Source organism: Labrus mixtus, chromosome 17, assembly GCF_963584025.1.
Source record: "Labrus mixtus chromosome 17, fLabMix1.1, whole genome shotgun sequence".
Taxonomy (NCBI): domain Eukaryota; kingdom Metazoa; phylum Chordata; class Actinopteri; order Labriformes; family Labridae; genus Labrus; species Labrus mixtus.
In genome coordinates, this window is record NC_083628.1 from 12817142 (window position 1) to 12844835 (window position 27694).

The 27694-nt window shown below is 39.8% G+C and overlaps 1 protein-coding gene and 1 long non-coding RNA gene across 3 annotated transcripts in view; one reads left to right on the top strand and one right to left on the bottom strand.

The window, feature by feature from the left end:
* Positions 1 to 27694, bottom strand: part of LOC132992412 (uncharacterized) — a 50215-nt gene that overhangs the window by 2398 nt on the left and 20123 nt on the right. Inside the window, exons 3-4 of one of the 2 annotated variants that reach the window (XR_009676327.1) lie at positions 22789 to 22884; positions 17491 to 18264 (exon numbers count right to left, since the gene is read on the bottom strand). This is a non-coding gene — a long non-coding RNA (uncharacterized LOC132992412). Of the gene's footprint in view, positions 1 to 17490; positions 18265 to 22788; positions 22885 to 27694 lie in introns of those variants that run through there. The other variant, XR_009676326.1, reaches the window with a different exon arrangement.
* gnaz (guanine nucleotide binding protein (G protein), alpha z polypeptide) lies at positions 603 to 27464 on the top strand. Its single transcript, XM_061061672.1, has 3 exons — positions 603 to 857; positions 15562 to 16893; positions 25342 to 27464. The coding sequence occupies exons 2-3, from the start codon at positions 16171 to 16173 to the stop codon at positions 25684 to 25686; spliced, it is 1068 nt and encodes a 355-aa protein (XP_060917655.1). The 5' UTR covers positions 603 to 857; positions 15562 to 16170; the 3' UTR covers positions 25687 to 27464.

Genomic DNA, 27694 nt, shown 5'->3' on the forward strand with positions numbered 1-27694 from the left:
CGAGCCACCCATTCACACCCAGTGGCAGGCCGCCTCATTTGCCCAAGCTTCTATCAATTTCTCCTTATATCCAATAGCAATAAAGGAAGTGGACCCACTGTCACAGAAACAGTTGGCACGGAAACAGCACATTACACCATCGTCCAATCCCCCTCCCATTCCTTTGCCGTCATCCCTCCCCTCCCCTCCCTTCCTCTCCTCTCCAGTCCCCTCCTCCTCCTTCCTCTCTCCCTGTCTTCTATGTCTTTATAGCCATCAATGAAATCACAACCGATCCTGCTGCTGGCCTGTCAGCAAGAACATAATACCTCAAGAAACTACTCAGAATATTTCCTGTGTTCTGATTCCTTAACGGCTGATGTATATTTGATCATTTGTAATATAAAATAAAGATATACTAATGCAGATTCAACCCCATCAAAACCGTTTTTTTTTTACTCACCCTCTCTGTTACTCTCATGATTTAATCCTGACTATTTCCCCCTTCTCTCTCTCTCTCTCTCTCTCTCTCTATCTCTCTCTCTCTTTCCCTGCTGACTCCTCCCTCCGTTTCTGTCCTGCACTCCCTCTCTCTGCCTCTGTCTCTGACACACTCGCACACACACGCACACATATATACACGCCCTCCACCCCCATCGCTGCAGTGTCTCAACTGCCTTGGAGCAAACAAGAGAGGATATAGAATACAGACGTTGATAAGAGAGAGAAAGAAGGCGAGATGTGCGTGTGTGTTTTCCTGTGAAAATGAGGAAGATGAGAAGATGAAGCGACAGGACTAAAGGTGGATTGCACACAGCCTTTCTCTCCAGGGCTTGTCTGCAGTATCCTTTGTAAATGGATGCTGCCTTGTGAGCACGGTAAGTCTCTCAAAAAACAGACAGCCTTTTTGGTCATCACTGCAACTGGCCTGCTTTTAGCACAGAGCAAGATGCTGTTTGTTTCACCGCAGCCATTGTGAGGAGGACGAGTTTGTTTTCCTGATGGGAAAACAAACGGGGGAAATGGGGAAGGTGATGTTCAGAGATGGCATACAGGCTGTCCAGTCCCCTCCTCCACCCTGCTAGCTGTGTGCCAGCGGACGCTGCTATCTTATGCTTGCAATTTGACTCATCATCTCCCAAGAGCATCCTCCATTCTTAAAGACTGCTTTTATCTGAGCGCAGTGTTTAGTTCATGTAATTACGTATTAAGTATGTAGGACGAGCGAAGGATGCATTGAAGATGTGTGTGTGTATGTTTGCGCGCATGTCTCTGTGCTCTGCCCAGGATAAGCTGTGAAATGGAACAGGGGAGGAAATGAGAGTAAACGCACCATCACACATGATCAGGTGTTCAGTACTTAGAGCTGGCTTCACTAGATGTTGGATGTGAATTTGCAGTAGGAGGTGTGTAAATCCTGTGGAATTTGACTCCGCGGGCACTGGAATAAGCGGGCAAATTGTGGCCTGACAGCAGCACAGAAGCACTGTAGGATTTGCCAGAAGAGCCTGCTGTCTGCTGTTCTCATCGGCATTCATTAATAATTATTTCAAGCTGGGGTTTGGTTTTTTTTCCCTGTGTGGTTTTGAATGTAAATGTTATCGGTGAAAGTGGTCGAGAAGGGTGTGTTTGTTAGTCAGGCAGGCAGGCAAAACAGGATGATTTGTGACATTTCTGTCTCAACAATTTTATTTCTTCAACAGAGCGTTGCTGTTTTTTTTTTTTTTTTTTTTTTTTTTTTCAATGGGGGTTGGGAATGGTTTCGTAGCATCAGGAGAGCATGTGTATTTATGTGTAGTGTACGTGTGTGAGAGAGAGAGCCAGTGCAGGGAGGGGTCGAGGGGGAGGTGGGTTTAACAGTAGGGAGGCAGATGGGGCAGAGGGGCGGAGGTTGATGCAGCAGAGAGGCTAGAGAAAGAGAGAGAGAGAGAGAGAGAAATAAGAAATGAGAAGGTTTGTAACAGAGTGGATGAAAGAGGGGTGATCATTTAATGTCTTTTCGGAGCATGTGACACAGGAAAAGGCTGGATGTGTCTGTGATAGTTCCACCAGCACCAGCTTACATCGAGGCCCTTAGACATCTGTGAATTGAGGCAAAGATGGAGGATGAATTCCTCCATGCCTTTATCTTGTGAACACAGCAGATACAGAAATGGACAAGGAATATCAGGGTGATACTTTACTGAACCCAAGTGATGTTGCCTTACTTTTGCTGTGTCTGAAATTGTAAAATCTAGAATATTGATCACAGTCTTAGTGTAATGCTGAAAGACTGAACTAAGCCTTTATGGATATTAAGTTAATGCTGTTTCTCAGATAAAAGGCTGTTATTAAGGAATTGACAAGGTAGCTTTTGCAACACACAAGTAATCTTTTCCAAGCATGTGTAACTCACAAACTTCTCAATTTCTAACACATCATTAAAGGAGTGGGAAAGCAATGCTGGTTGAAGTGCTCCAACTAACGATCATTTCTTTGTAACTTAGTAATCCGCAGAGTATTTCTACAATAAATTGAGCAGTCAAAAAGTCATAAAATGTCATAAAGTTGTTCAAAATGCTCAATAAAATGACCAAAAGCCAATAGTTATACCTTACAAATGTGTCTTTTTTCAAACTAACAATTCAAAATCACACACTTGTCATTACCAATATGACAAAAAGCAGCACAGACTTATATCAAATGTCCTTTTACCGGGAAATGTTTGATATTTAAACATGAAAAATCCAAACGGTTCATTGACAGTCAGAATGTTTGGTGTTTGATTTTGTTTGAAAAAATAAACGGTAGCCTTAAGCATCACAAACACTCAAAAAAAACAAAAAAAAAAACGCACAAAAGTGATGGTTTCGCATACAGACTTATTTTTTAAGATGTTTGTTTTGATTCTGTGTCTTTGCTGATTTTGTCCAGTTCGAAATTGCTTTACCCTCTGAAAATGTCTGAGCCAGTTAACCACCAAAAAGCAAACCAAGGTCATATTCAATCTAACAAAAACTCTTATCAACCCTGAAAGCTGAATTAATATCAAATAAATCTATTCATTGTAGCTGTAAAAAGTTCAGCCCTCCTCTGCAACCTGACAACAAATGTCAGAGGTCACTGATGACCTTGGCTTTAAGATGATGGATGATCAGGTGCGGTGTGAAATATTGGAATACTGAAAAGGTTAATCACTTACATACATATGGGTCTACATCAAGTTTCACATTCAAACACACTGGAAAATGTCATCACATCCTTATTACAGACTGCTGAATAAACAGAGAAATGGAAGACATTGGAATATTCTCATTATGTTTTGGTGTTTCTCTAAGACAAAAAAAACAAAAGCATTAACATTCATTCTTAAACACCTGTGAAAATCCTCACATCAATTCATTTAAAAAGGTTCTTCAGTGTTTATATTTTTGTTTTCTTGTCGTTTAAATGGTATACGGGCCCCTCGTGTGACCTTTATGCACATAAAAACAAGAGCACTAGAATTTAAATGAAACCTATGCTGAGTTGACCTCCTTCCACCTCCTCTGTTACTTGCTACATCCACTTCACATGGTGACATAATGGCAAGGGACAGCAGGGACAGAGGGGGTTTAAAGTGACAGAGGCTGCTGGGGGGGAAAGCTCTGGCACAGAGGAGGCCAATGTCACCATCCAGTGCACTTTGGGTCGTCTTTAAACTAGTAGGTGAGCGTGCCACCAACTCGGACAATTACATTCAGCTCTATTACATTTTAGTACCAAGGGAGGGGAGCATAGTCCCCCGTGCGGCCTGCTTAAGAATATGATTAATCTAATACGAGATTTATCTCTTGGAGAGGGTGGAACAGTATTACGGCATAATCTATACATTTATTTATAGTTATGTGAATACGTTTTTTATACAATGCATGGTGAACTTCCTAGAAAAAGACAAGGAAATGTGTTTCTCCAAAGTTCAGATCTGTATGAAGCGTTATGTGCAGTCAGGGCATTGCTCTCATTCAGCTGGCTCAGCGCTCGTGTTTGTTTTGGGTCTCTAATCCTTGCCAGGTACTAGGACAAAGTGTCATCGCTGCACACGCGGCTGTAAGACAGCTTCTTTCAGACAGGCGCTGATGTAGAGAGAGAGAGAGAGAGAGAGAGCGAGAGAGAGAGGTCTATACCTAACGGCAGAGCATTAGTGAGAAAAAGCTAAAAGTTGAATCAGACAAAATCTTAGGGCGGGGCTCAGTGAATGAGAAAGGATTAAGTTGGTGCTACATGAAATAACATCAGCTCAATCCATCCCTCGCTTTCTCTTTGCCCTCCTTTCTAATCTGTGCTTGTTGTCTCATACAGGGGCCTGTCTGTTTTCCCGAAGCTGGCGAGTGAGAGGGCCTTACTTCCAGCACTCAAATCTAAGAGGGCAGAGCAGAGGGAGACTAACAGAGCAACTTTGTATTCCATTGCACACACATAACAGAAGTCATATGACAACAAGGAGGTGGACAAGAGGGAGGAGGGGGTGGATGAGGGAGTGTAGGGCCTACTACACACTGATGAGGCATGTTAGTTTGTACTGAAAGAAATGAAAGCAGCGTGTCTGCCTTTTTGTCTGCGTTTATTACATTTTGTGATATCATGACAGACGTAGCCCAAAATCAGAATTTGAAGGCCCTGAAATGAGCTTGTTTTGATAAAGACTGGCAGGTCCAAAGTGTTGGTATGCCAGTAACTTGTATGACCCAAACTTTCTACACTCTCTTCTTTAAACGATCACACAATTTTTTTTACAAAAAAAAAAAAAAATCATAGAAAACATGAACTCTGGTGCTGAGGTCTTCTAAAGGATCAGTTTGGTTTAAGTGTATTTGCCTGTTTGAACAAGCAACATGTTCTCATATTTCTCCCCTCCCCACTCATAAAGACAATACAGACATTTCATTGAGCTGGTATTGTTTGCTGGCATCTAGTGGGGCTTTAGAGCAGATAATATATGGTTTAAATAATGTATATATATTTGGCTGTTTTGGGAAACGTGGTCATCATTTGGTGTAAATCTAGTAAACTCTCTGCTGGGGTAAACATGAAGGATAGCATCTACTCCACCCAACACTGTGTTTTTGGTTTGAATTTTATAGTGCTGCCTAAGTAGGTTAATGGCTTTTTTATTGTTACATTTGCTGCAACATGTTATTCCTTACTTTTCCCCTTCTCAAATTACAAACTGCAGACAGTGTCTTTGGAAATCTGAAATTGTCCGTCACCCACAACTTCCCTCTATTGCAGACAAGGTATATCTTATATGATATAGAAATCAATGAGGTTTGAATGTTATTTCAGTCTATTTTGTCTATGAACGCAGAAAATGTCTTTGTGCACCTGCAAAAATATAAAACACAGAGATTTGAAGGTTCAAAGATACCTGTACTTATGTTTGGTGTGTACACCAGTGCAGACATACCCAGGAGATCCCAGTGTCCACCTTGTACCATCCTCTCCCTTCACAACAGACAGCCTAGCAATAACTCAGCCTGTGCACAAACATGCCATTGTCATCGCAGGCTGGCCTTGTGACTCAGTGTGACCCAGTGGATTGGAGAAGGGGGAACACAGCCATTCAGATTAGGAGCACTAAACAGAGCATTATCACAAAACAGCATCAAACATACTGAGACTTCATCCCCCCCCCCCCCCTCCAACCACCCCATCCCGACCCTTTAAACAGCCCCACTGTTTTGGGGGAGCAGAGAGGAGAACACAGCCCATCATTGTTTTCCATAATGAATGAGTAGTGTCCTCTCCAGTAGTGTGCAGCATTCAGGCATCTTTCTCCGCATTCAGCACAGCACGTCAGGAAGAGATAACACGAAATGTTGAACAAACTATTGGGAGAGTAAAATGAAGTATTTTAAAACGAACATGATACTTCCTGAAGCAGTGATTTATGGGGGTTTTGTTGGTCAAAATGCTTGAACCACATCCAGGGACAGTTAGGGTCTCCCCAGTCTCTCACAAACCGGCTCCATCCAGATGCAATTTGTCCAGAACTGTTTCAGGTTGGGTGAAAATGGTTCTAAACTCGAGCAGGGCCAGAAATCAGCCAGGGCAGGTAAAATATGACCCAGTCGATATGTCTTTACCAAGGTGATATTAAGCTCCAACTTTCCTGATTCTGATACGAAGAAATTCTGAGACCAGACTAGCACATCCCAAAAAGTGATTGGTGCTTGATGCACTGGAAAAAAGCCACTGTGTGATGCTTTCATAGATGTTATATATTATCTAAGAAAATACCATATAAGGTCTCTTGAAGCTGCATTAGTTGCTCCATATTAGTTGTTCATGGTTGGCAAACGGTATTGTACTGAAACATGGGAAGACACAGATCAACATTTTCTTTTATTTAAAGAATAGGCCTTAGTCTCCTGCAGAACTGAAATCTCAAATTTAGTTTTTTTTTGTAGCTCTGTTCTGGTCTTCACCAATTTAGCTTTGACAGATTTTGTACTTTTCCAGCAGGTCACTACATTTTCTACTTTTTTTTATTTTTGTTGTTGCTGGGAAAGGTCCACCAACGGGTGCTTATAAGAGAAGAGAATATGCTTGAGTCAGAATTATTATTATTTTTTTTTAAGAGATGCTCAACAAGTTGGTGAATCGGGAAAAAAATTGTTATCTTTTAAAATGCTCTTTTGATTAATGACTATTCTCGTCCTGGCAAATAGCAGTTCACCAACATGTCTGATTGTGCTTGAGGTTTTTCCTGTTGAAAGAAGGTTGTTCCCTGCCAGTGTTGCCGATTGCTTCCTTACGATGGACCAATGTTGGGTTTCTAAATAATGTTACAAAGAGTAAGGTCTAGACCTCACTCTTTATTTGTCTTTATTTGTAAAGAGTCCAGCGATAACTTTTGTATTGATTTGGTGCTATACCAACAGGAATTGATTGAAAAGTATTGAAGAATGCATGTTAAAATATGTTTTCTGTCGATACACCAAACTGATCCTGGGACATCAGTTCAGTTCAACAGCTTTCCTCCAGACAAAAGAGAATCTTGTACTGGCGTCTGAATGATGACTGTATATCATTTTAATTTTGACAGGACTCCTGAGTGATCCATTAGACTCAATGTGTTTGGACAGGTCTTTTGGAGCATAGGTGCTATGTGGCATTAGAGGCTTTCAGACATCTCTCCCCAGGAGACTTCTTGTAGAGTAATCCTAGACACCGTTGCTGACAGGCACAGTTTTAGACTCTTTGGCAGCCCATGTAAATGTGTATTCACACTGCATACATGTGAGGGACTGGGCATTGTTGTACAGCTTGAATGAAAAAGGTCTGCTGCTTGTTCAATTATTCCTCTAGACAAACCTATTATCATAAACATGTCATGCAAAGAGACTGAAGTTATTTCCACTAAATGGACTGGATTAAGCAGAAAAATTAAGGCTCGTCCAGAAGCATCTCTTTTCTTGCATAAGGTAGTGCAAACTGTTGGATGATGCTGAGGATCACACTGCTCGCTGCGACCTATATCTCATATGAGTCTGACGTAGGATGACTCATCACACAGACGCAGGCCTTCTCAGTTGGAAAACTATTACATGCCACTGAGAAATTCACAGAAAACACGAAATTTATGAGCAACGGGACACGGTCGATTTCCGAAGGCATCAATCACATGACAGTGTTATCTACAGGATCAGGCGTTGGGGTAACATTGATCCATCCTTCCGCTGCTATAGCATGAAATTGACTGTCTGCTGCCTGTCCCAGATTCCACAATATTATAGCAGCAGTAAATACAAAGTAATGTGTTGCTGATCACATGGCTTTCATTTATAGCTCCCTTCTTGCCTTCTGTACGTTCTTTCATATACACCTTTACTTTTTAGTCATTTAACTCTGAGAATAATAAAGTGTCATCTGCCAATTTAAATCTATCTCAGTTTCTGTCTCTTTGAAAACTGGGTCAACCACTATGTCTGCTCTTACCAATCGGTTCGAATTGGAACGTAAAATGGTGAGGTAAAAGATTATTACAGATATTAGAGAATTTAGGAACAAAATCCCCTTTTTTTTTTTTTTAGATATTTATTGTCCCCAAGTTTAGTGTGGCAAATGCATTTTCACAGCTAAAGATTAAAATCACAAGTAACCTCCCCCATCTTGTCAGAAACTCTTAGATTGTTCAGTATTGTTCTGCCGTATGAAGGAGGTCTAGGAAACCTGCCCAGGCTTACATCTCCAGTTCTTTTTTCCAGTGGTCCCAGCTCAACTCGGAGGCCGTATAATGGGAAAAATAGATTGGAGTTTGGACACATTAAAGCACAAAATGTACAGTATGTATACATAAGTCAAATGTATACTCATGCAAAAGGTGTTGTATAGTTGGGTGTTTTGCAAATTACTAAAAAAAATGCTAGCTTTGCTCTATTTACAGATGCCGTAAAAAAAACAAAAACAGAATCTGACGAGTCTTTTTTTGCTTTAATTCATTTCTATAAACAGATTTCTGCATGCAAGCGCAGCTAACACGATCTTAGATTTCGTATCTCACCGTCACTGCATTCTTCTTTCTCAAGTTTAATGTCTGACTCTTAACAATTCAATATATGTTTTCTAATTCAAAGATTCTTGACCTAAAAGTTGGTTAAACGAGAAATAAATGAATACTTTTTTTTAATCAAACAAATCTAAAATTGACTCTGATTCTAAGCATTTTTCAAATTCTGTCAGCTACACATCTCCTCTATTGACAAAAGAAAGTTCACTTGAAATGTATTCATTCTTCCTTTGTACTATATTGATAGTTTAGTCCACACTCAAACCATTCAATAATGACACATACAACCAAACAGAAGTCACTCGCTTAAGAAGGAATGCTTGCGCTTAATGCAGGTCACTTTAACTACACTGAAACAATTGTAGCTTTGTCAATTAGTCTTCTGTCTTCTTTGCTCGAAAATGTCCGAGGATTCTCAAGACATTTGAGCTTTAAGTGAGTTTGGATGTTAAAGACTTGATTGGAGTCATGTGTAGCACATCAAACACTGCGAGGCTGTCGCCCATGGTGTTTAGTATAGAATTGCAAAAAAATTCAAATCTCATGACTCCAATCTACAGTTGAATTCTTTTTTAAGGATAAACTTGAATTGCAAGGTATCTTTTTAATAAAGAGCCTGCCCTTCTCCATTTGTTCAAACAAGGTTTTAATCTCTTACTTTGCTCTAAGTGCTACAAACTCGACCTTTTTTTCATTTCAGGATTATCGCCCTCCCGACATTTTAGCTCCTTATTCTGTCTGCCTTGTATTTCAAGCTGGAAAAATCTTAAATTGGTTTAATTTGTTGATTCAGTAATCCATCACAGAAGCAATAAGAACACATACTTTCATGAATTATGCAAATTGATAAATTGAAGTCATAGGAATATTTACAGTAACAGCATTTTATTGAAAAGGAAAGAGCTGCAAGAACATGTCTGCTCCTGATTAAATATTTAAAAACCTCCAGCGATTACAGCTTCCAGACTGTGATTGCTTTGTCAATGACCAACCAAGCAGTGAAAATATACTGTGTACCAATGGTGAATCCTTTAGCCTCACACAAATATCGTTTTAGCAGCACATAACAAATAAACTTCAGTTAGAACTTTCAGAAGAAGGGCTGTTCATTGTTTACTGTTTCTGCAGCTGTGGATGATATTCAGATAGTGTTTATTTTGACTGTCAACATCCTAACTGACAGATTCAGGGATTCAAGCAGAAAAAAAATCCTTTGACAGAAATTTCTCAAGGTACAAAACAAGTTACAGAGGAGCTCTCCACACTTGCTATCGTAGCTTTAAAAGGTTTTACAATCTATGAAATAAAATACATGTTTCCATTAATGCAGGCACCAGTTCTGGGGCAACCTATATGTGCTTACTGTGGCTGCTTTCAGATTAAGGTTTGTTGAAAAGGCCGCCTACAATCACATACATCGTATGCCTTTAGATATCAACTAGCTATCACCGAGCAGAAATGTTCCCGAGTCATACAAACTCTGGAGAAGTTCAAAAGCAGACAAAATACAAAGGTGGGTAGTAGTAGGTGTGAATGGGGGATTTCCCCCAGAAGAAATGTTGTAATTGTAGTTTGCAAGTTTAGAGATTTTGTTTTGATAAACATAAAGTATTAGTATAGGTAGTAATACCACCATACAGAAATAACCATGCATTAATCAAAAGCATCAAACTATACGTTTTATTACAAAAGAAGTTTCCTATGCCGAGTGGCCCATTTCAGGAAAATATGTTATATTATTATTTTCATTAAGTTCCATTGGAACAGATCACAGATTCAAGTCAAGGATCAGGAAATTAGGAAATGGTAAAAAATATATTTGCCCACCTTTTAAAAAAAAAAAAAAAGGCTAGTAGTGCCCAGGCCACCTTCTGAAACTGCACCTGCATAACAACATTACAAACACAGAATCTGTGAATAATTCATTTGCTTTAATTTACAATTTAAAAAAAAATTGTTTTGATGAAGTGGAACACTTAACGTAAGCAGACGAATCACTTAGCGGTTACTGTTGTCTCACAGAGCAGAGGAGCAGGAAAGGAAGCTGCAGTTACACTATACACGCTCAAAACTCAGCATAATTCTTATACATGACTGGGTACAAACATTCCCCCGCCATGTGGCAGGTAGCCCTATGAAATTTACTCACCAAACGGGAGAAACTACCCGCAATTGGTGCAAGGTGGGTGTTAATTTCAGACCCTGCCTGCACTCTCCAAATTTCTCTTCCTTTTAAAAGAAATGGTTACGTTGGTGGACATTTCACCGAACCTCTGGCAGCAGGTGTTGTGTGCTGATGTAGCTCTGATGTAGCTCAACAACATCAACACAGCTCTAAAAGAGCCCCTCAATGTCACCCTGATCTTCAGGGTCAAACCGACCTCAGTGTGAGATTATCGTTTCATCGTAATGAAAGCAATAGATATGATGTTTCTTTTAAAGTTGTCAGTCTGATCCACTGTGGTGCATTTTCATATAGTGGCCTAGTGTGGAAAAAAAGGCCAACAATCATGACTATCTGTAAGAGGATTAGTTAGCCCTGACATCCGTTTACCAGATTTTCTGTTATGTATGCCTTCATTTGGGAATTAAGCTTTCCATGTATTCCTGTTTTGTCCAGTCAACTCAACCATCACCTTCTTAGTCATATTTCTTTCTTTTGAAACCCTGTGACTATATGAGCTGTTTAACACAAAAGTAGTTGAAGAACTTCTAACTACTGCTTAGGTTCAAAAGCCTCTGTAGGATCACAATCATCATCATTCATGTGTCTCCAAGACAACACAGCTCGCACTTCAAATAAAGAGCTACAATCATACAATAAAAAACACAGACTTAATCAAGAAACATGATTTATATGTTACATTATTGGTTGGTGTGGACAGTCATTTCAAAACCCAAAAGCATTTATCACACTTTTACTCTAATTGCTAATTGTACGTACAGATTTGTGCCTAAGATACTGTTGCATGTCTGAGCTTTGGAGAATTATTGTAAAAGTGAATCAGCTAGATTCCAGGACAACTCTGACACTCTATATGGACACTGACCAGACAGCCCTGAGTCTTACTGTAACCACTGTTTGCCTGGCAGCCATGAGAAAGCTAGACAGCAACGAGCATGAGCACTGCGAATTGATTGTAAGGAATGTCAGCTATTTTGCTTTTCTCTATATTTCATGTTATTTTACTGGTGGTTCTCTAATTCTTCTCTGTGTAATACTTTCCATATTAAGACAGAGTCAGAGGCAAAGACAGAGAAAATTAGGCATTTTGTTAGTGTATAACAATATATATTTATTTACGACACAATGCAAGGCCTGCTGTGTCTTAAGACCTGTCCGTAGGTCTGCTTACACATGGGGCATATGGATACGATTTACCGCATACTCATTGAAGAGTCACATTTTCCGTAGCGTAGTACTTTTCTGAATAATCATGGCTGTATGGGCTCTACATGTGTCTTTATGTATTATCCTGATAAGAATACTGAATGCAACAGCAACAATTAATTTTTTTACTTTCCAAACACGTGTGCAAGTCCCCGAGTTGCTTTGCAAAAGACCTTGGCCTGCTTAGATGTGATGAGCTATTTTCTTGCTGTAGTTAGTGCTGATGTAAACGGGTACTGGCTAAGCGGTTCATGAATGGGAAACATTTCTTGCTCGTTCCATGATTTCGACAACAGTTATTTACGACGGATAGATAAAGTGAAGTGCACTGTTTTTCTCAGCAGGTGTATTTTCACCAAAACCTCTCATGCACTTCGTCTAGAAATAAAAGCCTGCTGACCACAGCACAAAAACCCACCTGCACAACTCATTCATTAACCATTACAAGGTGACTGAAAGTGCAACTGTGCATTTCCCCCTTTCTTCTTACATCACACACTTTAGCTTTCCATTCACAATAATCAGATTTTTTTTCATTAATATAATATAAAATATTTTTGCATGATGTTCCTGAGTCTGACACAGCTTAGCGCCAAATGTTCTACTTTTGTCAATTATCTTCAATGCATTATCCCACTGCACCGGAGCATCACCTGCATCCATATACCATTTAATTGAATTACATTTTATCACGCATCGCAGACAGCAGCAAAGCGGGATTGATTTCACACTAACACATAATGAAATCAACACGCTTGTGTAGCTCGTTAGAAAATATAGCTGCAATGGGATCCAATTAAACAGATTTAGAGGATGTATTCAGATCTATCATGTGAGTAAAACTGCCAATGCCACCGTATGAAATACTCCAGAAAGGTGAGAAGACTATTTTAGAGTCTGCAAATCAACAGTCCAAACCCAAAATTATTTAAAATGAATATGTAATACTGTAAAATCAATATTTCTAGTCAATATACTCAGCAATGAATCCAACCTTCCAGCTGTACTTTTACACGGTCGTGATGCTATCTGGGAATTGACTGCCAGGAACGGTTTCATTATCTTCTAAGGTTTTAAATGTCAACAAATCTGGACTACACTCTTCTAGCCCATTGTTGTGTTTGATCCACATGCTGGACCTTAACATTATAAATGTATGTTGTTGTGCAACTGTCATGGTGCGTACAGATATCATGTAATGCATTTTTCTTTAATCAGATAGTGTGTCTGAGCAACAACACTGAGCCTGTGATGGATTAAAATCACCACTAAATCTAATGTGATTGACCTTATTTTTAAAGCACTTTTTGTGGACTCAACGGTCACAGCAGGATGTATGAAACTGTTATGCAACAGAAACACTGTGACTACAATAATTAATCTCTGATAAAAGGTGTGATTGTCAGTATTTGCATGGTAAATTAATAATTGGAGGTAAACCAGGAAGAGTGATGAGGAGAGAGCGAATGGGCCAAGTGCAGTGGGAGACATAAAGGGAAGGCAGGAGAGCGACTGTACTTGGTCTCATCTTGGCTATCACATTACCCTGGCCCTCATGATACACCAAGACACTGGCCTCTCTCTGTGGCCCCCATGGCTCTACCTCCACTCACTTACTCTTAAAGTGACAAGCCTCATTTTTGTACTAGAACTAACTGTGTGACAGCAACCAGCATCCCCAAAGAACGTTGGTTGGACATAAATGATGGTAGATTTGAGTTACCAGAAGAGGTAGGGGCTGGAAATGTATCCTTATTATATACAAGGCATCATATGGAAACCAGCCTTAAAGAGGGTATATTGTTTGTAGTTGTTGTTGCTTGTGTTCTGAGCTATTTTAACTTTAAAGCAGGCTGTGTAATTTGTTACACAGTGTAAGCATCTTTTCAAGCTGTAGGCGGTATCTTAATTAATTTTAGTTAAAAAAAAAATTCAACCTTTTTTTCGACATTACATCCTGCTGCGTTATGCTCTAGTTATAAGTGTTTAGGTTGGCAACAGACAACAATTTCTTATAAGTAGTATAATAGCATGGGAAATATTATTAATACCAATTTAATGTGATTACAATATGCATTGATTTTGCACTGCCAGCACACCACTTCCTTAGCAATTATCTAAAGTGGTAAGACTTCAAAAAGCATGAAAATGCAAGTGCTGCATATTTGTGAATAAGCAATTTGAAAAGACTTCACACAAAGCTTTAATGTGTTTCATAGGCTCTCAAAATCAGTGATGTGCATTAACCAGTTTGGCTGGCTATGCCATTTAGAGAGGGTCAGGTGCCTGGAGCCAGGAAACAATGCTCTCCACTCTGTTTGTGTTGTGATGCTTTGTTATGGTTTTGTTCTGCTCTGTTTGTCCTCTCAGTCATTTGAAGACTGGACTTCACTCATTCAGCTCTGAGAAATGCTTTCTCTCTGTCTATGTGACAGGTCTGTAAAGTTACACCAGAAAAACTAGGCCACAGTATGATTTCACAATTGTTACTCAGCCAAAGAATTCAGCCTGCTCCTGTATCACACAATCGAACAAGCTTTAACTGTGAAGATGTGGTTTTGCTTCAATTTTCTTACATTCAAAAGAGACAGTACTTCATGTCCCCAATCTTATCAGGATGCAGTATATGTTTTAAGAAAGCTGTGTTGGCCTCAGAGAAAGACTAGGAGGAAACCAAATATTAACAGAAATATTTTTTTTACTCTTTTTCTGATCAGTTTAGATTTTTAAGGATTAAGCCCTAGATGTCAGGGTATGTCAAAGGGGCTTTACAGCATTATGATAGAGGATGGTCAGAGGCTCTGTGTCTTAGTGTTAATAGTAGAAGATGGCACTAGTCACGAGGAATCACATTAATTGGGTTATTCTGCTTCAGTTTCCTTTCAAAAGGTAGAGTTTGTTTTTCTTCGTCTGTCTCTATGCGTATGTTTGACCTTGATTGTGTATATAATCAGTGTATGTGTTTGCTTCGCTGAATGGGTGGGTGTGGTCTGATGAGATCTACTTTGGCTCAGAGAGTACAGTAACACAGGATTGCAGACACACATAATAGGGGTGTGTTACTGTTAGGAGCAGAAATCTGTATCAGTAGTGTACACAGAATAAGGCTGGTATAGTAATGGTTGACTGGTAAGAGTGCAGGTTAGCATGGAGGGTGATCCATTAAGTAACAATTAGTTATTCCATTTAATACATTACTATACATTTTATGGCCACTTTTATCAAAGTGATATTCCAGAATGAATATGAATATATTTTCCTTCTCATCTGTGCTATCAGATTTAGATGATAACTAGCCTTGAGGAGCATGAAAACTTGAAGCGGGGGCAAGCCACAAGCCACGCTCCCTCCACGTATTAAATTGAAATTCATTTATTTTGAACATGTAAAAAAGGAAGAAATAAAGTGTGGATGGAAGGTAAAATATCAAAGGAGTGAAAAGAGTACACCATACGTCTATGAAGTCCTAACTTTATATCTCTTTTTGAAATTGGTTTGTATTTGGACTTATCTTGAGCTCCACTTTCAAACTGTAAAAAACACTAACCAGCGGCTCTAAATCTTCACATCTTGGTTGGTTAATCTGTTGAAACAATAGAAATGTGTCTTTTCTTTTCAACTGTTATTCACATGTTTTTTTTTTGTGTGGTTTTTTTTACAGATCAAGAGACCTTCAGTTGCCAGGGAGATATCACACCACAGAAGAAAGAGATATATTTTAAAAGATCAGGCAAAACACACCAAATAAAGAATCAAGGTGGAAGAGTTGCAGAAGCTGTACAAGGGCAACACACCACAAGAGCCATGTGGGAGGAGAGTGAGGGGGTTTTGCTGATCGTACGCAACAAGCCCGAACGATTTCTCTACTGACATACACTGACGATTCCCAGAGCTGCTCCCGATCCTTCCTCAGGGGAGCCCCTGCTATGAACCCCAGCTCCCTTGGCTTCAGCAGGCAGTCAAACCTCAGTGCCAGGCGCTGTGTGGGCGTCCCACAAGTCTGGGTTCTGCCCACACAGGACTTAGACTGCTCCTAAACGCAAAGAATGAAATCCTCCTGAGTCACTCCTCTGCGAAGTGGCTTTCCTGTTTCCTGTTACACCGGTCTGTTGTGAAGCTTTATCTGCTGCTCCCCAGCAAGTTTCTACCTTTACGGAGGACCCTTTGCAACTCCTCCAACAATTCCTTTTCGATCACCACTTCATTATAATTTGCTTTCCCATCAAGCAGCAGCACGAGTTCCTTTGTGCTCACCACGTGGTGGAGGACCATGGGATGCCGTCAGAGCTCGGAGGAGAAGGAAGCGGCTCGGCGCTCGCGGCGAATTGACCGCCACTTGCGCTCGGAGAGTCAACGGCAGCGGCGCGAAATCAAGCTCTTGTTGCTGGGCACCAGCAACTCAGGCAAGAGCACCATTGTCAAGCAGATGAAGATCATCCATAGTGGAGGTTTCAACCTGGAGGCGTGCAAGGAGTACAAGCCCCTAATCCTGTACAATGCCATCGACTCACTCACCCGCATCATTCGCGCCCTCACCACCCTCAAGATCGAATTTCACAATCCTGATCGCGCCTATGATGCTGTGCAGCTTTTTGCCCTCACAGGGCCGGCTGAGAGCAAGGGGGAGATCACTCCAGAGTTGCTGGGGGTCATGAAACGTCTGTGGGCCGACTCAGGGGTCCAGGAGTGCTTTCAACGATCCAATGAGTACCACTTAGAGGACAACACTGCCTACTATCTGAATGATCTGGACCGCATCTCCGCGTCTGAGTACATCCCCACTGTAGAGGACATCCTTCGATCCCGTGATATGACCACTGGCATTGTGGAGAACAAGTTCACCTTCAAGGAGCTCACCTTCAAGATGGTGGATGTGGGTGGACAGCGCTCAGAGAGAAAGAAGTGGATCCACTGCTTTGAGGGCGTGACTGCAATCATTTTCTGTGTCGAGCTAAGTGGCTATGACCTCAAACTCTACGAGGACAACCAGACGGTATGAAAAACCTATTTTATAGACCCACATGTCACTCAGAAAATATATGCATTTACACACGTATGGAAAAGTCATGCTCGCATACAGCAACCATTGAAATTACAGAAGCAATCTGAGGAGGCACGGGGGAGATGTCAATGAAGTTAGTGTTGATTATTAAAACTTTCTCTCTGATTGAGATTTCACACTACGCATGAGGAAAGGAGCAACCATTATTTCCTACCATTTATTTTGTTTTGTAGATTGGGATCCATATGGGTACAGAAAAATGATTTACTGCTGGGGTGCATTAATAAATTAAGACATATTAACTTCTCTTTTTTGATTCACTGGGTCAGTTGCTTTTCATGTGGTGAATTAAGGCAAAATTCAGTGACTATCAAGATCAAACACATCATAGTTGCATAGAAAAGTTTGAACAGTTCAGTTAAGTGAAGAGAACACAGGCCTTTTCTGCTGTTTTGCCATTACCTCTCGGTACATCCCTGTCTATAAAATAACAACTGTGCTGTAACTAGTTCTATTTCAGTTTTCATTTCAATGGGAAGTTTTCCTAAAATCTCCACAAGGCATTGAGGATCAATGTACGCACCCATTCATCCTCCTTACTTAGTACTACATACTTGAAAGACTACAGTTCATTCAGTTTTGTAAGGTTGTTAAAAATATCTTTTGAAAGCCATATCCAAATGTTATGATCATTATCCTATGTTTTTTGGCTGGAGGCATAATGGACAGATTTTGTAGAAATGGCATGAAATGCATTCAGTCTGCCTTAATGTGGTAGTGTAGCTATTTTAAATCTGTCTGAATCAAGATAGTGGCCGGGGTTTGTCATATCGTCTTCATGGTTGTGGAATTTCAACGATTTGCTCTCAATAGCATCCCCATCCTGTTATCTGAGTGTTTTGAAATGGATGAGTAGTTATTGCTTGTTTAACTGCCTTTTTGATAAAGTAAGGTCAACAAGAGATAATTTTCTACGTTGAGTCTAGACTTACAATGAAGGGTCAGCTTTTTCCTGTTTCTTTTACTGGAATCACCACATTCTTTCCTACTGGGTTTAAAGTATCCATGATTGCCTCCTCCTCTGTATATAGGTCTTAACAAGAAATATCTTGTGCACAAAGGAAACTTTGTCATTCCTGTTACTGAGTTGGCCTGAGAATTCATGGGTTTCCCGGATAAAAACAGGGTGTTCACTGTGCCAGGTTAGAACATGAAATCAATTAGTTCTATAGGTTAAAAATAAAGTGTAAGGAGAAGAAAGCAGTTTGGTGTTAATTGAGTTCACAGAATGAAGTGTGAGGCTGTACCTGTGAGAATTAGCAGATTGCGAAGGCACCGTGTAGCGATGGGAGTTTGCAGGTGCTAGAAAAAAAACAACTTTTATTATTAAGAGAGAAAAAAGAAAGCTACACATCTTGAAAATAGAGCCGCCATGCTTCTGCGAAGCCTGCTGCAAGGAATAACATTTCTGCTAAATCTAACATTCGACTGGATGGTTTGTGGTGGAAAAATCCATTTGCATACACTTTGGATGTGTATTAAAGCATCAAGCCATGTAGACATTATTACTGCATAAGATTTTCTGTAGCCAGAATGTGACGTGCTGCCTCATCTGATACAAGAGAAACTCTAAGCTCAGTATAACCTGAAATTTCACACAGCCTCATCAGACATCGACTGAATGGACCTACTTGTACAGAACATCTTGTACATTTTACATTCAGATGTATTTTTTTAAATCATTTTAGATAGTCACTGCTTTTTTATGTTGCTGCTCCTGATGAAATGTTGTGATCAGCACCCATTCTAAGAGTTACTCTTCGTTATGATAACTTACCACTGCAAAGTAATCGTGTGCCTATGGTAATGGCCTTGTGCATCTTGCTTAATATCAGCCGCTGACAAACTAGAATCTCAGATGCTAAAGTTGCACAGTAACATAGCCTTCAGCTAATGAACTTTAGGTTTTTTGTTTAGGTACCAGTCTCTCTCCACTTTGAATTGTTAGAAGAGCTCCATTTAGGTCACTAATGTGGGAGTTAAAATTCTTAAAAGGTGAAATAATGTGGGAGTTAAAATTCTTAAAAGGTGAAAATCCTGCACACCACTCTTCTTCAGCATCATAATTTATTAGAAAAAAAAAACTGTCACTGTCAGAAAAAAAAACAACCTTACGCTGAAAATATAAACCCATGATGATGTTAAAGACAAGCGGTACTAGCACCCAGAGCACATAGTGAAGCTGGCCATACAGCAGGCCACACCCTCATAAATCTAAATGACTGATGGGCAGAAGTTCTTATTGTAACATTCACTGTGCATATAACCTCATAGTTAGAGGATTGATGTTGGTATGTTACAGTATCTCCTCCAACATCTACAGAAGGAAATCTTTACAGTGAATTCCTGCTTCTTGGAGCCGTCTGTTTTCATAACCACAGTCAGCTGACACAATGCTGCTGAACAGCTGTTACCTAACCCGCAGTCTAGCCTCTTTATGTTCAATACATCTGCAATATGAGAAAGAGAAAATATGTAACCATAGACACATCTGTAATCTATGTGTCTCTTGTTACATATTCACATTACAGCTAATGGAAAATATGAACAGAAGGGAAGTCAGATTTGGTTCCTGCTAGGTTGGGTTAAGAATAGGTTACGATTAAGGTTAGGCACTCCATAGAATGAAGGTCAGTGCAATTTGATGGTGAATAACTGGGTCATTAAGATGACCCTGACAAGCGTGTGGAGAAAAACCTCACTGACAAGCTGCTGAAAAAAATAATATTATCCCTATGATTAAAAAAAACTATACATAATACATACGGATAAAATACCGAACCTACAATGTATAAAGCAGCTTTAACAGTTTTTCACTCTTGCATGAACCTCTTTCTCTAACTCTTTCTCCAAAATTGTCCTCCACTGTTGTGAGCAAAGAGCAAACCTGACTCCTGTGGTGGAGCTCTTCTCGTCGCTCTTCTAAAAATTTGAAGTGGAGAGAGACTGGAACCTTAACATGCAAACGTTCAATAAGTTACTTTCAATATGCTTGTATTGGAAAATATACATACATAATATATTCACTGATGTAGAGAGCCAAAGTAGGCTAACACAAAAACCATAACGCCAACAGTTTTTATTAATACATTTCAGTATCGATTTATCATCAGTGTGGTTTATAGTTTAAATAAATGTTAGCCCATTAGCCCAGAGTGCACAGAGACATGGTCGCTGTTTCACACATTCTTCATCTTCATCACTTGCACCTATTGATTGTGTAAATGAGTAAAGTGTGGAAACTAAGTCTAAATCTCTCACACAATAATTATATATCCCCATAATCGGTCATATTGCAGACAGTATTCCAGGATAAAACTTTTATTTTTATTATTTTTATGTAAAACCAACCGTGTTAATCAGACTTTGCATGATTGTATTTCCTATCATAAAAACATTATTTGTTGTCCTGCTGAGTCAACAGTTTTTTTTTTTTGTTTTGTTTGACTGCTAATGTTTAAGCTCTTAATTTTCTCTGAAACAAAACAGATGATAATCAACGTCGGCAAATCAATGTAAAGAAATATCCTGTTAGCTTGTAAGCAGCCTGTTAGCAAAGCTAGCATATTGTCATATAGTCTTTCCGAAATCCACCTCAAAATCACCATGTTTGTAACATGTTTGTAACAACGTAAGCAAATGATGCACAATTTATGGAGCTACTAGCGTCTGCAACCCATTCTTAATGAATCAGGCCCTGTGTGAAGTATTTTGCAAATAGGGTGAGGCTGAAAATGTGACATGACTCATCAGTTTTAGTTCAAGTGTTACTGTGATTGGTCTTTTTTTATCGTTTACATCACAAGCACAGCAATTTTGTGAACAAAAAGAGCATTATGCTCATGTTTGAATAGCAGTTACATGAATGTGTTTCATGTTTTATCTAATGAAAAACAACACAACAGGAGTTATTATGAGAATGGAATGGCTAAGTTGAAAACTGCAGGCAGTCACACAAATGCTTTTAGGAATCTTAAGATGGTCCGTTTTTGAAGTGATTGTATACATAATGAAAACCTTTACAGTTTCTGTTGCTTTGTAGGTCCTCATTAGAAGAAAAGAAGAGTTGTTTTTTATGATGGCAGTGGTTAACTTAGTAATCTAAACAACCAACAGAAAAAAAAACTTCATCAGAGCAGATAACCACAGCTCAGTTTCAACGCTCTCAACGCTCATACAGGATCAAAAATATGCTAGAATAATTACAGTACAACATTTACCCATCAACCCATTCCCTGATGCATTTTTCCCTGTCCCATCCCTGTCTTCATAATGAATCGGTTGCCGTGGTTACTGTTGCTTAGCAACAGGCCGGTCAAATGCTCCTAATCCTGTGCTGTTGACAGTGAGCTGTGACTAGGGAAGAGAGGATGAGAAGGGGAGGGGGGAAGGGAAAGAGGAGGGGGGGGGGGGGAGTTGTACAACAAACAACAGCGCTGGAGAGAGAGAATAGATGAGGTGTATACATGCATGCATGCATTGTGTGCCTGCACGAGTGTGTGTGGGTGCATCATTACGAATATGCATTACTACAGGTTTATATGTAATGGCTGAGTCTGAGCAACGGCAGTGGATCCAGTGTGTATGTGAGGGGAGAAAGAAAGCCAAGATGTGATATAGTGCTTGTTTAAGCTTAACATTTAGGCAGAGCCTGAAGGCAGAGTTAGCTCTGTTTCTAGAGACTATTGCCTGTCACATGAAAGAAATCTGGAAATGAATAACCTGTTATCCATGTTTTGATGTCAAAGTTCGTGATGTTCACTTTTCATGTTAAGCCCCAGCAAAGAGGACCTACACAATTATCTGAATGTAAAACCACAGCTTCGAATCTTCAGAAACAAAGTGGCAGGTGTCAGCACTGAGTCTCAAATATATTCAGGAGTATTCTCCTTCACTCAGCTGCAGCATTTTAACCACCTCATGGGTTATCAAAGGCTTTACTATCATGTAATTCAACTGCTTCATATGATATAATTGTGTTTTGAAAAAGAGCTCCCCAGGAAATGGAATAAGATAGTTGAAATACACAGTGAAAACATTATGTCAATATTGTCTTTACCCAGCTGCTCATGTACGTTTGGACATTGCATTACTCAACTATAATGGCAAATGGTTATTTATTGTAAGCTTTGCAGATTTAATTTGTCTCAAATGTTATTACAATAATCTATTGTGACCTCCAGTCTATGGTTAGTGCTGCACACAGCTTTCCTTGTTACATCATCCGGGTCATCATTGTAGTATGGGCTGATTAGATGCGGGAACTGATAATGAATTTTTCTATATCATTTTCAATTCCATTACAAAAAATATGATCATTATAAATCAAAATTGGCAATTGTTTAAATATGGTTAGCTTGTTTTGCAGAGACTGGAGCACAATAATATAATTATGTATAATTTGAATGTGTTTGTTTGTTGTTAAATCCATACCCCGCATGGTTGCTGCCCACAGAAACAGAGACACTAGTAATTAAAGTGAAAGAGGAAACAGAAAAGGAGCTGGCTAAAAATGGCCCTTTTCAGGTAGAGAAGACAAAACATGATGACAGAGAAAATGATCTGGGTAGATAAGTCATTAGGAGCCCTTCTTGTCAGGCAGTGACATTTAAAATGAACCTTAATGAATTACAAAGAGGTCTGCACTCTTAAGCACTCTGCTTTTTTTATGGGAAACAAAGGTATGACTGGGTTGAACTTCTTGATTAATAATCAAGATTAATTAAGTGTTACAGGGTAGGTATATGTGAATCAGTGGGTGTTTACTGCTCTGAATGTTGCTCTCCTCCACCACCCCCCACCCGATCCCCATTAAGAAACTCCTACCGTACGAGCACTGTAGTGGCCAGGTGAAGACTCCCTGGGCTCAGCTGGCTGTCTTCTGTCACTCTCTCGAAGCAGCTGGGCTCTTATTTTGACACCCTGGAAAGAGGAGGATGGAGGTCAAACAGCATGACATGACTCTGTTTACTGTTCAGTGTTTAGGGGCCAGTCTTAGTCCCAGAGGACACATACTTATAAAGAGAGGACTAAACAAAATATGTGAGAATGGAAGCACATTCGAAGATATTTGTAAAAAGGGAAAGCAACCCCAACACCCTCTTGTGTAATTTGTAATAAGCAGAAGCTCTGTTTTAGTTCCAGTAATGGGTATTTTTAGTTGAATGAACAATTATCTCATTTATTAGTATGACAAAAGGTGTGTACGATTTATTTTCCAGTACCCAGTGGCTATTTTGCTGTACTTGTGACTCAAATGTATTTTTAGTTAGTACACCAAAATAAACAACTGGTTTGCCTGTGCACTCGTTACAAATGAGCAGAGTCTAAAGCTAAAGCTAGCTGGCTATCGTAAAGTTTTTAAAGTTTTTTTTAGGGTTTTAGACTACCTCGGGGTAACATGCTTGTTTAATTGAAGGTGGACTTGTCATTTACCTAGAATAGTGCCCTTACTAAATTATCAGGGTTTACTTTGAAGCGGCACTACAAATGTCTAATCCTTAGCTATTCCCCTCAATACTGCTGAGCAGATCTTGTGATTTGCTCAGAGCATCATGATGTTTCTGTAACCTTTTAAACAGCAGCCTTCGTTCTACCAGCCTTCCAGTCACAAGCTGCTGGCCAGTGGCCACATGCCGCCAGCTGCCATGAACAAATCCACTTTTTTTCCTGTCTTTATTCTTATACATTCAACGTCACATGGGCACAAACTGTACGACATTCCTGAACACACACACACACACACACACACACACACACACACACACACACACACACACACACACACACACACACAAACACACTCAGTTGCACAGGGACTAATTCTTCTCTACAAAAAGCAAAATGCTTTAACATTCTACAAATTAAATGAATTAAGAGTTACATGACATTAAAAAGCATATGGAGGTTGGAGATGCAAATGGTCTGACAATGATGTTCCTTGTCATCCAGTATAACTACCTGTTTTTGTATCATATGAATGTATATAAATGTGTCTTACCTTGCCCTATGCATGTGCTGCACAGAGTAGACGTTAATGATTACCATTACAAAGTCGTGGAATGAATCTGTGATTTGCTCCACAGGGTAGGTGGGTGGGCTATGGTGGGGTTTGTCAGAGTTATTACTGTCCTAGTTTTTCTGAAACTTGGTGAAAGAGAGCCTTATGTGGGTGTGGAGTAAGGACAGAAGGACTCATGACATTTTGGACCGTGTATGAAAATGACTCAGGAACTAGCAGTTCTATTGACTAAACTGAAACACGGATGTCTAAATTAGCACAAATGTAAGGAGGAGAGAGCGGGAGGCGACATGTTAGAGGGGCGAGGTAGGATTCCAACCCACTGAGATGGGGACTACAGCCTGTGTACACAGGGCATGTAACAAAACCACTAGGCCCAGTAACAATTGCTTTTTAAAGTTCTCATATTTGTGATGTTATTAAAGTCCAAGCATTAAAGATTTGATTTACAACAACTCTCTTAGCGTTTTACAAATGTACAGTACGTCTGTGATGTATTGACAATTTAGGAATAGACAATCAAATGCACAGCTTTGATAATGAAACGTCTTTTGACATGTTTCTTCTAGGTTCGGAAATATTTTTAAGTACATCCTTTGAATGCCCTGCTAGTTTTCACCTCTTTCTCCAACCGAATATGGGACAAAAATATGGGACACATAATGTGGACCAATTGGCAACAAATGTTAACAATGACCTCTATTGTAATTTATTGGAAAGCAGAAGGCTGGAACGAAAATGAAAGATCACAAAACCAAATAACTTATGGTGTGTGGACAGGTCTCAGTGGTGAGTCTTGGATGAGTGGTTTTAAGCGTGTGGGGCTAAGTGGAAACCAGTCGTTGCCCCTGTCTTGACGTTATCCATTCAAATGTACATATAGTCCCACTCACAAAAGCAGGCGATTTTGTAATGGGGTAAATTAAGACTGACACACATCTATTTGAACTGGTCCTTTCACAGTTTGGACTGGTAGAAAGAGAGAGGTGATAAAAGAAGTAGTCAGCGTTTTTAATGGAGTTCAAACTCAGGGCCCTCATCTTTCTGAGGCTGAAGCCTGTTGCCATAACAAAGACAGCGTACCTTTGGTCAGTGAACTGGATATACTGTATGAGACTTGTGCCGTGATGACTTAAGACTTTCGATTTCTCTTCTTATGTTGCCTTCATTTTCATTCATAAATCTTGCACCACCCTCAAATAGTAATCATTTCTCTTTTTTTGCCTCGTCACACAGTCCTCTGCAGTGAATGAGGTCTGATTGGGCCAATTTGGGCTGTTGCGTCAAAATAAAGTATACATTTTTCTGCATGGTCTGACTTTGAATTTGAATTTTCCTCTCTTTCCACATCCACACAGAGCCGTATGGCCGAGAGCTTGCGCCTGTTTGACTCCATCTGCAACAACAACTGGTTCACCAACACATCGCTTATTCTCTTCCTCAACAAGAAGGACCTGTTGGCGGAGAAGATCAAACGCATTCCTCTGACAGTGTGCTTCCCTGACTACAAAGGGCAGAACACCTATGAGGAGGCAGCTGTGTATGTCCAGCGGCAGTTTGAGGACCTCAACCGCAACAAGGAGACCAAGGAAATCTATTCGCACTTCACCTGTGCCACCGACACCAGCAACATCCAGTTTGTGTTCGACGCTGTCACGGACGTGATCATCCAGAACAATCTCAAGTACATTGGGCTGTGCTAGGACCTGAGGCTGGGTGGGGGGTGGTTGGGGGAAAATGGGCAAGGGTGGGTAAGGCAGCAGCAGTCCCAGCCATCAGGCTGTATAAACAAAAAGGCATGTCAGTCTGCCTGGTGGTTTATCACTTTGAAGAGGTGCAACAGAGAACTGCAGAGCGAGTGAGGTAGTGCGACGGCCGGGGATGGACAATACTGTAGATTACATTGTTTCAATAGAAACAACAGAGCAGATGGGCCATGGTCAACATGGGATTTTTGCCCAATGTGTTTGCACTGAATTTGAGTATGCAGAGACACCCAAACACACAAACACACACCTATACACACACACACAACTACACACACATCCTTATGTTTGCTCACATACTAGGTCTTTGGATCAACAGTCAAGCACTTGTGTGACAAGGCAACACTGGAATAGTAGACAGCTACCCCTACCTGCCTGCCAAACCTGAGGGCATAGGCCTGTACTGGTGGTTTTCTGTTATGTTTGTCTACTTTATTTTATTTGCCAGAGTCAATTAATGCTGCTTTACAAGAAGAATTTTGACAGAATCAATGTTCTCTTTTCGGATTTTCACCTTCACAATGGTAACCAAGTGAGTGCGCCTGTTAAAACAAGGAGAGAGCCTGTATTTCTGAGGAGGGAAAAAAAGTAAGAAGACATGATGTCACAGGGTTTCTGCCTAAAAAGAGGAAACTGCCACAGTGTAAAGCTGATGTGAAATACATTTTCTACACACTATTTCTGTTTTTGCCCCTCCCCCAAGTCGACTCTAATAGTGTTCTTTTTCCCTTCTTTACTTTATCTTTTTGTGCTTTAAAAAAAGAATACGTCTCTCAAACCTGCATTTTATAGCAGGTCACTGACTTCTAATACCCGGAGAGTGTTGTGCTCCTTAAATATGAAAGTATTCTTTATGATCATTCCAGTTTCCACCAAGAGACGACAAAAAACAGTGCCAAGATCAATTTGTAAATAACACCAGATCCCATCCTTCATGTTATTTTTTTGTTTTTGTTTTTATGGACAAATACGTTAAAACATGCATGATTTTGTTACTTTGGGATACTAATATATATTTTCTTTGGGATTATGTTCCTCTTTTCTTAGGTTTAAATAATATATTCCCAAAAATATATATAAAGTCAAACACTGTGTACGAGTGTACAGTTGTCAGAGAGGAATCTATTGAAAAGAGTTCTATCAATATAATAATGATGATTATAATGTTGTGAAAAAGATGAGGATTTTGATGATGATGATGGTGATGATGATTACAATGACGACGAGAAAAGTCTCACTACAAAGTTAGCATGAGAGGAGAAAGTGGATCAAAGGAGAACAAGACTGTAGAATAAAAAAAATATGAAAACAAAGAAGCAAACATTGAAAGTTCAATCTTCCTTGCATTATCTACGTTGAAATTGTCAAACAGCCAGTCAGTATGATGTGTAAATATACTGTAAGGTACACTCTTTGTTCAAACAATGAAAATAAAGGTTGAGTTGGGATGCTGTAAGTGAGATAAGGAGAGAGCGAGAGAGAGAGAGAGAGAGAGAGAGCGAGAGAGAGAGAGAGCGAGAGAGAAGGAGGAAACACCCCACTCCGCTCCTCCTCTTACCCTTTCTTTTTCAGTTCAGAGGGTGACGTGCAAACAACTCAGCTAAGGGCTTCAGGCTTACATTACAGGATGTCCACCTCAACAAAATACAAAACAATTAAAAAAAAGAAATATAAAAAGGACAATAACTATGAATAAAACAACTTATGCAAATTTTTCATGGTGTAGTAAATGTGTTCTTGGGTGTTGGTTGTGTAAAAAATGCTTTAAATGTGATTTTATGTCGCATCATTACGACCTGGATTACAACGCTCTATCTGAAAGTCCCTGCTTCCATCATCAGTGCCAAAAATCATGACATGAAAAGTGTTTGTCCTCGTCATACAATGTAGCCACTGGGGCAAGAATAATTTGTGCATAAAGTACAAAACTGAATGAAAGAACTTG

What these genes read in the sequence shown, in the direction of transcription:
- gnaz (XM_061061672.1), top strand. Translation starts at nt 16,171, where the DNA reads ATGGGATGCCGTCAGAGCTCGGAGGAGAAGGAAGCGGCTCGGCGCTCG. An exon ending in TCTACGAGGACAACCAGACG is followed by an intron (nt 16,894 to 25,341) that starts GTATGAAAAACC and finishes ACATCCACACAG; the next exon opens with AGCCGTATGGCCGAGAGCTT.